The following is a 13,648-nucleotide window of genomic DNA, read 5'->3' on the forward strand; positions in this document are numbered from 1 at the left end:
ATATTATTTAACAATTAAAATAGCAGGCAAATAAAAGGTTTTGAGCTGGCACGGAAATACGTAGGGGGTTGGTGCCAGGCTCACCTCCCTGGAGAGCTGGTTCCATAACTGGGGTGCCTCAGTCAAGAAGGTCATTCCCCTCGTGGCCATCTTGCTTACTTCTTTTAGAGGTGGTTCCCTCTAAAAAAGAATGACTTCCATAGATGACCTTAGCATCCAGGTAGGTATACATGGGAAGAGATGCTCTTTTAGATATCCAGCTCTAAGCCATTCAGAGCTTTATATGTTACTGTAAGCACCTTGAAGCAGGCATGGACATCAGTTGGTAACCAGTGCAACCGATAAAGCACAGAGCTTGTGTGTTTGTATTTGCCTGTCCCTGTCAAGAGGCAGGGTGCCCTGTTTTGTTCCAATTGAAGTCCCCAGCCCATTTTCAAGGGAAGCCCCACATAGAGCACATTACAGTGGTCTAAAAGACAAGGTTACCAGAGCATGGATTACAATTGCTAGGTTCTGCTCATCCAAGTAGGAGCAGAGTTGGTATATCAACGAAAGTTGATGGACGGCACTCCTGGCCCCAGATGTCACCTCGAACTCCAGGGACAATTCTGGATCCAGGAGCACCCCCCAAACTCCTGTTAGCAATAGGTACAGCTGAGTGTAATCATCATCCTGATGACACTTCAGCCCAAACCTCATGATGACCTCTCCAGCTGGCTTTATGTCGATGTTGAACAGCATACAGGATAGGATGGAACCCTGCAGCACCCCATAATGTAACTGCTAGGGGGCCAAAACACACTCCTCCAGCCCCACCTTCTAGAATTGGTCAGTCAGGTAGGAGCAGAACCACTGCAAAGCAGTGCTTCCGACTCCCAGCCCAACAAGCCTATCCAAAAGCATGGTCAATGGTATCAAAAGCTGCTGAGAGGTAAAGGAGAACCAACAGGGACACACTCCCCCTGTCTTTCTCCCAGAAAAGGGCATCCCACAGGACATCCCAGGCAGTTTCAGTCCCAAGGTCAGGTGATGCGGAAGAAGGTTGCCTGCTGTGCAACCTTCATTCCATAAACATTTGTGGACTTCCTCTGAACTCAGCTCACTTTCAGGGACAGATTCTGTGGAGCTTCATCTCAACATAGTCCCTCCCTAATGTAGAATAATGTAGCTTAATGGCATTGGGAACAAGATCATCTGTAGAAGGTTATCATGTATGGAACCTGCATACCCTCCAGTTACCTATGCTTTATGATCTGAAGAAGAAATACAGGTTCATTGACAGACCACACAGTCGGCATTAGACCTCAACACCCTTTCATATGGCAATAATATCACTACTGTGCTCCAGAATCTGGAGGCCTTGGTCACAGTGCAAACAAAGGCCAGAGCAGGACCCTCCTAAAATAGACTGATCAACTTATGGTCCTCCATTTGTATTGGTCTGCAACTTCATCACCCCTAGCCAGCATAGCTAATGAAGAATGATGAGAATTGTAGGTACAAACATCTGAAGGGCCATAAGTTGCTGACCCCTGAGCTAGATGTTTACATCCACATACTGTGCATTCAGCACTACTAGAAAATTTCATTTGTCATGGGTCATAATATACCTGGACACACATGTGCAGTGGTTTCTGGCCCTGTTTCTCCTCTGCGCCCCCACCCACCGCCCCAGAGACTGAGATTGTCTGCCATTCTGCCAGATAAGCTAGGCAACATGGGATGGGAGAGCAATGACTGCCCCATTCCTAATAGGAACAAGCATGCCACAGACCGAGATCTCAGTGTCCAGCACCGAGAAATGTGATTGCTGCATGCCAAGGTCAGGAGGTACTAAAGATCCAGTACCTCTGGTCTGGATCCAAAGGGACTGGCAGATCTAAATGGATCAGTAAATAAAGTGGACTGAAATCCAGGAGGGAAAGCACAAGTAAGTTGCAGCTTGCTTCCAAAGTACCTTCCTGAAAGAAAGTTGAGTGGGAGGAAGCTGTTCAAGCTCCAGCTGCAGAAGCAATCTGCGTAACCTCCCCGTGCAAGCTTCCTTTCTCGCATGGCATCAGAAATGTGGAAAATATTTCCTCTCCTGCCACTTCTTTAGAATTTCTGAAGTTACCATCAAGCTGTATGTCAGTAATAAGGGTCCATTTGTTATTATGATGACACAGGGAGGGGGATTTTGATACAAAGCTCAGGGATGAATAAAACCTGGCATTCCTTGATGAAATACAGTCTTTCCATTGTGACCTCACAGTTCCTTCGCCAGAGCGAGAAGCATATTGTAGTGCACAACTTGATCACCGAGCAGCTCCAGCGAAAGAGACTGTTTTCTTCATTAGATCTATTATATAAAGAGCACTATAGCTCTATGCAGGGAAGAAGCAGGTCTGTAGGAGATATTGCATCTTTAGACTGGACCTGGAGGCTCATTTGCTTTGCAATTGGACTATCTTCTGGATACTGCAAGGGGGAAATATTCTGCACTTGCGAATCAATTTACTTTCAGAGTGCTGAGGGATGAACCAGGCTGGAAACAAATGGCGATATCATGGATGTTTGGAGTGTATATATAAAGTGTATGTATAAAGTGTGTATGTATAAAGTGATACACAAAATAAAGAAGGCTTGTACAGTAGCTAAGTGATAAGAAATAGGGAATTCTGTCCACTGTGCATTCTCTTTCTTTTCCACTAGTTTTCCCATCATTCCATCCAGCTTAGGGCATTTTGTTTCAATCTACACAGACATTCATATGGATATTTGTATGTGCTTCTGGTGGTATATACATTTTTGTATAGCCTTTTGCACAATAATATGCATTTTTTCAGCAGCTTTCCCTTCCCCAGTACTTTTGCATATCCCTTGCACTACATTTACAATTTTGCCCTTACTTTTCTCTCACATACCCATTTTTGCATGTATCGTTTCCCCACATTTATTTATTTTTCTACACATTGAAAAAATCTGAAGAGTATGGAAGAAAAACCGTATTACAATTTGCATTTTAATCCAGGAAAGGCAAATTTTTGGGAAGTTCATTTCAATATAATAGCAATTGCAATTATGGAAGGGTTTTTTATTACTGATATGTGTGTTTAACTTTTGCTTAATTTTAACTTTTGTTATTCTTCCAGAGATCCTTGGCTTTTGGGTAGGAGAAAAATAAATTAAATGTTTGTTTGTTTGTTTATTTATTTATTCAAAACATTTATATGCCGTCCTTTACGACAAACTCTCAGGGCGGCATACAGTGTTAAAACCAATAATCAATAAAAGCAATCAATAAAAAATACAATAAAATAGTATGTAACCAATAAAATAAACCAAGGTGACTGTTAAACTACTAAAATTACTAAGTTTTAAAATGACATTTAAATAAGAAGGCTTTAACCTGGCACCGAAAAGAATAGTCAATCAATCAACACGGAACCTGAATTAAATTTTTCTGCATCTGTATTCTGCAAGTGTGTAAAGACACGTAAGGTCTCAGGTCTACAGGCACATCTTCAAAAAATGGGGAGGGAAGAAGTGCATGTTGCTGTTACACTTATGTCTAAGCTTGCACAAAGACCACTTTGTGTATTTTGTTACAGGCATGGCAGAGGGAAGGAGCACACATCCACTAACAGGATGGCAAGTGCCTCAAAGTGGTCTATTCAAAAGGCTTCTCTCACAAAGCACACCTTAATCAGAATGTTCATTTCCCACATCTGGATAATGAAACTACAGAACATGTTGTAAATTAATCCTTTCAGGCCTGAATTTTTGGTTATTTTCTACAGTGCAACTACCCACATGTTTGAGATACTTGAGATTTCAAGAAACACTGAACTGATCTGTGCTTCGAGTGTGCATATTGGAACATAGCTATCCATCAGTTTGCACTTTCCAATTGTTGTGGCACCATTCTTGCAGAAGAAATGTCCTGCGATGCATTCAGAAATGTGCATTGTGAGGGGGAAATAAGATATGAATTTAAATATGTTAAAATATATGATCTGGCCAGGGCAACTTCTTCTTCCTTCTCTTTTCTCCTCCTATATTATTTATTTACTTATTTTATACTGATAATTTTAATTTTATATTACTATGTTTGTAACTCAATGTATTTTTTGTATTTTTGTATTTAATGGTAATTTATTATGTTCTATTGTATTTCAATGTATTTTATTGTGTTGTAAGCCGCCCCGAGGCTTTAGCAAGGGGCGGCATAGAAATGTTATAATCATCATCATCATCATCATCATAATCATCTTTGTGCATTTTGAAAAAGTAAATGGATGTAGACATGGGACAGAAAAGGCTTTTGAGTGAACATATGTGAAAGGAAGATGGATCTGAAACCAGATGATCTGTCCATCCAGACTACACACAGCCCAGGATGCAAAAGGTGCCTTAGGCTGCAACGTCCATAATATCAGTGCACTCTAATTAAACCACAACCAGGCAATAGGTAGTTTCTAGACTTAGCACTAATTTCTTGTGTTTCCCAGTGCAATTATCCATATCCTCCCCAAAGATGCAGATATCAGACACTGCTGATTTCTGGAAATATTCCGAATTTAGCAATATATTTACAGTTCTGACAATCTAAATGTACTGCCCATTCTTTTCCCCTCCCATGGCAACAAGCTGTAGCCAGGCTGTGCAGACACGTCTGTCCTTGATGCACATTAATGTGTTAAGTCCTTTTGTATTCTAGGTCCTAAAAGCTGATGCACCAGACAGACTTTGGTATACCCAAACTAAAATCAAATCAGAACTAATGGGTTTCATCATCCTTTCTTGTCACAAGTCTTTGCCAAAGAATTCCAGATAGTTTCTGAAAGACAGGGCCCTTCCAGCAGTGGGCTTCAATACTGTACTCAGAAGCAACAATCCCTTAAGTTAAGTAATTTGAGATAAGCCTGCATCTAAGAGGTGAATTCCAAGGAATGTACAAAAAACTGTGGTTAGTGGAATATTTATGATTTTCATTACTCTAATTGCCCCCAGGAAATATGCTAAAATGCTTTCCTAACTAGAAAGTTTTGCCATGTCTTCAGATAACATGGATCAGCCCTAGAAGCACAGATATGAAAATGGTGCCTCATATAATATTGGTCTCTAAAGAAGCAAAGCTCCAGCAAGTCAGCGAGTCTTTGGAGGACAGGAAGGCGAAATCAGTATTGTAAAAAATGGTGCATGAAATCCCTCAAGAGAGCATGGCTCGGCCTCATTTGGGTCTTCCCTTCAAAAGAAGCATTTTGTTTAAGGCATCTCTTTTATTTCTTTCTCATAATCCTTGCAATTGGGGCAGGGCCAAAATAAATGAAGCAGAACTCCCATTTGGGAGCAATTTCTCCATCTCCAGTCAGGCTGCGAGATTTATGAGGCTATGGGATACTGTTCCAAGCAGAGAACTGAAGGGCCTTTGCTAGGAGGCCTTTTCGAACCAGACTGGACTGTTCACTAGAATATATACGACAGGGAACAATCCAGCTTTGAGAAGGCCAGGGGGTAGATGACTAAATAGGTCTTTTTCCGTCTCTGACTTCTGAGATGTGGCTAAGCTAATGTGATTTGTCTGGACACAGTTCAGTGCTTTTGAGTTTACAGTGCAGAGGGGATATTTACAAAAGCCAGTGCTGAGATTTTTCAAACCTTTCCAAGGGAGAGAGAGGCTCAACTCTTACAGTTGTTCAAAAGGCGTCTTCTCCTCCATATCTTCCTCCTCCTCTAACTCCACCTCCTCCTTCTTACTGGTAGCCCTTCTCACATGTAAACTACTTTAATTTGGGCTCCTATTCCTTTCCCTGAATAAAAAAGACTAGAACTGAATCCTAGAAAAGCCAGAACCTAGAGTGTACTCTAGTAGTATGTAAGCCATCCAGAGAGTCCCTGGCTAATCGGGCAACATATAAGTCAAATAAATGAATAAATAAATTTGTACTCTATTGACAAAGGCTTCATAGAGTGGCTGATCACAAGCAGTTGATCAGCCATGGCTTCATAGAGTGGCTGATCACAAACAGTTGATCAGCCATGGCTTCATAGAGTGGCTGATCACAAACAGTTGTTCATTGTATTCTGCCCATACTGAAGCCTGAACACAGGGTGCTGAATAGCTCACCACCATGCTAGGTCCCCATCTCAAGCAGTGAAGCTCCCATTCAAGCCCTAGAACCTTCAGGGGCTTGGTCTCCATCATCTTTCTTATAACAATGATATTACTGAAAGGAGAGAATTGAACGACAAACTTCTCTGGTGCAACCTAGTAAGTCCAAAGGAAACAGGGACTTGAACTAAATTCTAGGTTAGGCCAAGTTTAAAATTCTGCAAATTAGATCTAACTGATTAGTTGAACATGATATTTCCACTGCTGAATTGTTTCCCAAACCAGCAATTATATTTGAAACATACATACAACCACATCAAATTTTTAGCCTCTTAATGGAACAAATAAACCTCAAGCCTGCCATTGGAAGAATTGATGAAATGCCATTAGGAAGAACTGTCAAATCAATCACTCTTTTAAATTAATCTCACTCAAAACCTGAAGAGCATGGCAATTCAGAAATGTGGTGCATACAGTACACAGATGTACAGAAACACACGTTTTAACGAGGTGGGTCTTGCTTATTCCTTTTTACTGGTATGCTTTTATTTTATGCTTAATTGAAATGTGTTTACATTTAATAAGAATTAATGCTTAAATTAGAAATGTTTTTTTATTGTTAGAAACTTGGGCATTACTTTGAATGGAAAGCCAGGATATAACGTTAAATACACAAATAAAACAAAAGGCAAATAACTGTGCTTTTATTTTTCATACTTCAGTTGTAACGTACTCATCAGTCTACCAAGTGGTGAGATTCATAAGCCTCAAGAGATCCCAAAACTTAATGAATGTGTTCCAAAGTGGGCCATGAAACCCATTTTGTATGTAGCACAAAGTATGGACTTAATTATAGATTGTGGGGTAGAGAGAAGATCCTCAGTAAATCCTCTCAGTTGAACCCTGCAAAGATTCATATAAGGAAGATCAAAGCTCAGTGGTAGATGATACACTTTGCATATAGAAGGTCCTAGTTTTAATCTCCATCAGATCCAGGCAGGACTGGGAAGGACCTTGTCTGAAACCCTGGAAAACTGTTAAGCATTAGTATAGGAAAATACTGAGCTTGGTGAACTGACATTCTGACTTAATATAAGTCTTCCTATGTTCCTTTATGGCACTGTTGATTATAATAAACCAGGAAGTGGAGTATTCAGTATAAGATTTCTTCCATTTATCTTTCATCTCCAATAAAGAGCTTCTTCCCTCGCAGGCTTTGCCTGAGATCTGTTTTTCATTGAATGCAGAGCTCATGGCCTTAATGCAGGGAATGGGGAGCTTCCTTGCATTCTTCTAGGGAGCAGATCTTTCCACAGATTTCTTTTTCATACACATATTACCAGTGCATACGTCCAGCTATGTATTATCATGGTGAAGAGGGACAGTCAGCCGTGCCTTGCGAAAAGGAATCCTTGGATAGCCACACAAAGCTGTTTCCGATCAGAGTGGACAATCACTCCCTCTAACTGCAAACCAGAATTATGGCCAAAATGAGAGAACTGAGAAACAAAGGGAAGCACCATCAGAGAGAGACTCCCAAAGTTTGCAGAAAATCTGACACAAAACCAGGAAAAACCTACAGCAGCCTAATGAGGACTGAACATGATCTGTGGCCACTAAGTGCTGGGTGGGAGGGATGAAAAATCAGAGGGGGAATGTTTGAAAGTAAGAATTCTGAATGACAACATAGCTGTCTGGCTCAAATCCTGAATAGGAACACTCCACACTGGAGCATTCCTCTGTGTGTGTGTGTGTGTGTGTGTGTGTGTGTGTGTGTGTGTGTTTGAGGTCCTACTTTTCTTGGCTACTGGCTAACTGCTAAAATAATTAAATAAATAAACACTCAATCCATAAACTCTCATCAGTTATGTACCAGCAGCTACACTCCATTCAAGTTCATGGACATAACAACACCATGGTGTATGTGACTTACATAGTTCTTCTCCACTCCCTTTTCATCCTCAACTCTCTCATTAACCTTGACATTTCCATGCCAGATTCCGACCTTCTCCTTTTCCACCTAGGGTTTGGGCTGTGGAATCATCAGTACGCTGATGACACCCAGCTCTACCTTTCTTTTACAGCTAGTCCAGGTGAGGCAGTGACTGACTTTAATTGGTGCCTGGCCGGGGTAATGGGCTGGATGAGGACCAATAAACTGAGACTCAATCCAGACAAGACTGAGGTCCTGTTGGTGGGCAGTTCAGCCTTCCAGGTAAGTGATTTTAGTCCTGCCCTGGACAGGGCTGCACTCCCCCTAAAGGTTAGGGTTCAAAGTTTGGGAGTGCTCCTCGACCCAGAGCTGTCCCTGGCTGGAGTCTCAGGTGACAGCAGTGGCGAGGAGCACTTTCCTTCAGCTTTGGCTGATCTACCAATTGCGTTCTTACCTCGATGAGCACTGCCTGGCAACAGTGACCCATGCTCTGGCAACTTCCCAGTTGGATTACTGCAATGCGCTCTACATGGGGCTGCCCTTAAAGATGGTCCAGATACCTCAACTGGTTCAGAATAGAGCTGCCAGGATGTTGACAGGGACCAGCAGGTATTCACATCCTCTATCATTTACACTGGCTGCCAGTTGAAGTCCAGGCCCAATTTAAGATGCTGGTGTTGACCTATAAAGCCCTAAATGTCTTAGGACTGGGCTATGCCTTCTTCCCTATGTGCCCTCCCACCCTTTGAAATCTGAGGTGAAGGTCCTGCTCCAGGAGCCCTCCTTGAAGGAGATTTGGAGGATGGCTACCCAGCAGAGGGCCTTCTCTCCAGTGGTGCCCCGACTGTGGTATATGCTCCCCAGAGAGGTTCGCCTTGCTCTGATACTATATTCTCTTTAGCATCAGGGGAAAACCTTTTCATTTCCCCTTTATTTTAATGTTCAGTTGATTTTAACAGGTGTTTTATTATCTTCATTGTTGGATGCTATGCTGCTTGTTTATCTTATTCATTTTTTATTGTAAGCCATCCCGAGATGCTAGTGGTGGACAGTTTAGAGAAGCTTTTAATAAGTAAGTAACAAATAAATGGAGAATGCTCTGTTTTGAGAAAATGGACCTCATATCAACCCTGGACTAAAACACGTAGAAATACATGATGATACACAAATATAGAATCATACCTTTGTCTGCATTCTGCCATATGTAACATTTCTGTATAAAACAATTTATAGAAAGCAATGTTCAGCACATTTTAAAGAGTTAAGTACATGTATTAGTAAGGAAGGAATTCCTGTTAGCTGCAAACAAATGTTTAAATAAATGTTCCTACAATAGCATGAATTCAGCATACGTGTTAACACACAATCGATCTAATAAAATGTGGCTCATTACTCACCTCATCAATTTCCGGTTCTTGAGCTTGAGGTGTATTGGGCACAGGGGAATCACAGTCTGGGCTATAATGCTCACAGTAGTCATTTGCTGCTCTGGGATCTCCAACAATCAACAGCTGCTGGATATCACCCTGCCGGGAAACATAAGAAGATTATAAATTAGCAACCATTGCAGGTCATGAAGAGTAATGAGAAAGAATCCTTCTTCTGCACAAAACCACCTTGGTTAAGGGAGACGTATCGGAAGAGGTTTAATTAATCTACAGCACCCATTAATTTATCTGAGTAATTTCTTTGTCTCATATGGCTTCAGCTTGTTAATAGCTTAGTTGTGTAGAAATAGGTGATTTATTGGGAGGTGAAATCATTTTGTGGCCAGAGCCAAATATCTGATTCCTCTGGTACAAACTGGTTGACTCTATCTGTAGGCTGCAACTATTCTATTGTGATCAAATAGATAGAAGCAATACAGGATCATTGGATAATGAAGGGAACAGAGGGGTGGTTTTTCAATAGTGCCTTTTTCAGCAAAGGGAGATGTCAGAGTTTAAGCAATTGTTACTTTTTTATTTAAACTGAACTGTTGTAGCTTATTTAATCTTTGAGGGCACAATCCTATTGCAGTTAAGTCTAAATCACATTTATTTTGATGAGGAATATAGAATCCCATACCTATCACCCTTTTATTGAAATAAATGGGTTTTTAAGTGCTTAACTTTAGATAGATAATACATTTTTTTTAATGCAATCTGATCCACTAAAAGTGAAGACAATCTTAACCCCAATAAAACGTGAAGAATTCTCCATGTGGTTTTTTTCTCTTCCTGTTAACATCCATGAGTCTTAGGAGGGGTTAATTTGGTTAATGATGTTCTTATTTTAATTTTTGTTCTGTTTGCTTTGTAGAAATAACACATTTCAAACATAATCAAATACACAAAGATATGGAATTGCAAAAATGGTGTTTGTGTGTATATATTTCAGGGTAAGGGAAAGGCCATAATCTATCACTCAACCGTGCACACTTAATCTCAATTTAAAATCAATACTACATTGCAGCCTTTCTCAGGCTGGTAAATTAAGGGTGCAGTCCTAGGCAAGTTTTGACAGTAAAAAAATCCTACAGCTCACAGCATTTCTCAGCCAGACATGCTAGCTGAGGAATGCTGGGCGCTGGGGGACTTTGCTAAGTTCAAACATGCATAGGATTGAAACGTACACTGCAATCAATATCTTTGTCTGTGCTGATTCGATCAAATTTGATCTGATCTGATTTGTACCAAGAGAAATGGCACACAAGACAGCGTCATCCCTTTCCGAGCACTCTTCCTAGCATATCTTCTGAACATGCTCCATACTCTGTGGCAATGTGTACCACTTGCTCATGATTTCTGGAACAGGATTGCTCTAATATTCTAGAGGATCACAATCATATCTGAGCTTACTTACCATAATCATATACATTCAAAGCATGGTACTAAATAAATGGGATACTTATGGGTCATAACCACTAACATGTAGGACACATGTTAGCAGAAACTACTCTAGCACAATGGCAAGAGTGTTAACCTGGTATGCCAATTTTCCAGGGAATCTGGTAGGTCACCAACACTATTGGCACTGTGCTAGAGTAGTCTACTTCATGTGAGTAACTGCAGCCCTCTGGAGACTGCCCAATGAGAAGCTGGGAATAAAACATTTGCTTATTGGGAAGTGCTAAGCTGTAGTAAGCAGGACCAAGAGCAGAAATGGGTACACATGCTTTATCTCTCAGTGGATTTGTGTGATTTTCTTACCTGGTAGCCCTATTTAGGTATCAGGTGGATGTGAGGAGAGGGAAGGAGATTGTGTACTGGCCTTATTGAGCATGGTCTGACTAGGGCCTCTGTAGGCATGTGAGGTTCTCCTGATTAGGGACTTTTCTGCTACTTCAGGCTGCACGGAGAGAGCCTTCCATGCCCCCAGCTGCATACCTGTAGACTTTCAGTTGAAACCTGGGAGCAAAATACGTATGTGCAAACCTGCTTCTTCCATTCCATGTCTCCATCTGAATATTTGACATTTCAGTCTGTTGTACCAACCCAAGATGAGTTAGCATGACTAGATCCTTCCTCGACACTACCACAGTCACAGGAACACAACCACTCACAGAAAGGGCCTTGTGTTTCAGTCTGCAGTGAGTAAGCGAGCAATCTGCACAACTTGTGTTCATGGGATCAGTTGCCAGCATAGCACATGGGAAGCCACCACATGAGGGAATTTAGCAGTGTTCATCTGCCCTGCTTCCTGGGGCACACTATTCATTCAAATGATGTAACACATTGGGAAGGAGTGATGTATCCAGCACAAATTGTTGCCATGCAGAACCTACTGAGGTACAGATTGCAGCATAGTGCAAAACAGGCTGACGTACACTAAACTCCATGCTGAGGTGTGGACATCATTTGCAACCCACCAGAAAATGCCCATCGCTTGTTAGACCAGGAAGATTGTTTTAAAGAGGGCTGGGAATGTTTTGCAATAGGATTCACTTCTCATGGTGTCAGGTATAGAGAATTGGATCCAGACCTAGATCAAGAGTACTCTTAGGATAGTTCTGCTGGAAGACAGGGAGATAGCTTTTGCCAATTCCTCTTTCCTGAATGGATGTGGGTGCTCAACGACAGAGAGTTCCATCCATAAACACAAGCATCCTTTCCATTCATCTCTGAACCCTACCAATTGTAGTGAGTGAAGCCAACCACCACTCTAGGTAGGCATCCTAGGGTCATGATGACGGGATGTCTGAAGAAGAAGGAAACCTTGAAGAAATGGAGAAGGGAATTCTGGGAACCCAGGAAAAAGCACAGGCCTTTGAAGGGCCTTCAAGTTTGCTGCCCACAGGTTACCAGGTCAGGCAGGAGACCAGAAATGTTTTGGAAGGGATGGAAGGGATTGGAGAATGAGAGAAGGGAGACCCATTGCTTTGACTGGTCCCTAGCCCCATGATGAGGCATTGGGAGAGATGAGCTGCCCAGTTAGAGGGTCTGCATAGGTCTTGCTGGCTGGCCCTTCACCAGTGGGAGCCACCCTGAGGGTGCAGCCCACCGCATTACTGAAAGGGAAGGATTGCGGGGAGAAGTGCCTAGTTTGGGCCCAACACTTTCTCACCATAAGCAGAGGCTATGCTTCCCAAATCACTACCTGGCTTTTAGAGTTGCTTTGTCTTGCAGCTATGAAGTGCTCTCTGCTTTGCAAAGAGACCGTCTGGTGTTCTGAAGCTGAAGGACAAGAAGGGGAGGCTGAGCTCATGACGCCTATTATACTCTGCTTCATATACAAAAACCTCCAAAACCCATTTGACAGAGCTGACGATGGAATCTCTGTGCATATGGCAAGCAGCAATCTTTCTCCCATGCCCCTTCAACTCCTTTAAAAGAAGTTGTGATCGAGAGCAGTTTTCTTCCCCACCCCTTAGGCATACTAATGAAATTTCCACTTGCATATTTAGAACAGACTTAGCCCTACTATGACACCAGCAAAGCAATGAAGAAACCAACCCCCATGTTCTTATTTTGACTTGCTCTGCATTTAATTCTCTTGTTAATCAAATGCATGGAAGACTAATGCTTTAATCTTATTTCACTTACAGTGGTGCAATTGACTCACAGTTATTCTCATTACCCTTTCCCCCATTCAGATGTTTTATAATCTAATAATCATCTGGAGGCAACAGACAGTACTTTAAAGTCATGCATAGTATTCTTTGACTTTAATTACAGTTGTCTATGAATATTGCTTTGACTGTTCAAAAGTGATGACTTTCACACAGCTATTCTTCCATCCAGCACATTCCATCCTTCTTCTACATTTATGTATGGCTTCACAAATGTATATGAGCTCAGATGGAAAAGCTACAAGCCACTGCTTGAATATTTTATCTCGCTCGCTCGCTCTCCCTCTCCCCCCACTGTGTATGTGTGTTGGGGGTCAAGTTGTAATTTCTATTTTTTCTTTTTGTGCTGTTTACATTTTTATTCACTGAAAACTTACATCTGCTGTACTCAAACTCTCAAAAGTCTCCATTCTGTTTTCAGACAGAGAAATTGGGAGAACAAATTCACATAATTTATTTAGGGGAAGGAGAAATTCTCCAACAGTTTCTCACATTTGGGGCTCAGAATTAGGTGTGGCCACTGAGTGGAGTCTTTATTTTTTCCTAAGGGGATTCTTGCTTTTCTATCCTT

The 13,648-nt window shown here is 41.6% G+C and overlaps 1 protein-coding gene across 1 annotated transcript in view; it reads right to left on the minus strand.

Annotated features, from left to right (window-relative positions):
* COL11A1 (collagen type XI alpha 1 chain) overlaps positions 1–13,648 on the minus strand; it is a 229,207-nt gene that overhangs the window by 174,771 nt on the left and 40,788 nt on the right. Inside the window, exon 5 of the mRNA XM_044432252.1 lies at positions 9,425–9,553. Coding sequence (XP_044288187.1) covers positions 9,425–9,553 — 129 coding nt within the window. The remainder of the gene's footprint in view (positions 1–9,424; positions 9,554–13,648) is intronic.

The sequence above is a fragment of the Varanus komodoensis genome, unplaced genomic scaffold, assembly GCF_004798865.1.
Source record: "Varanus komodoensis strain SLA01 unplaced genomic scaffold, ASM479886v1 scaffold24, whole genome shotgun sequence".
Taxonomy (NCBI): domain Eukaryota; kingdom Metazoa; phylum Chordata; class Lepidosauria; order Squamata; family Varanidae; genus Varanus; species Varanus komodoensis.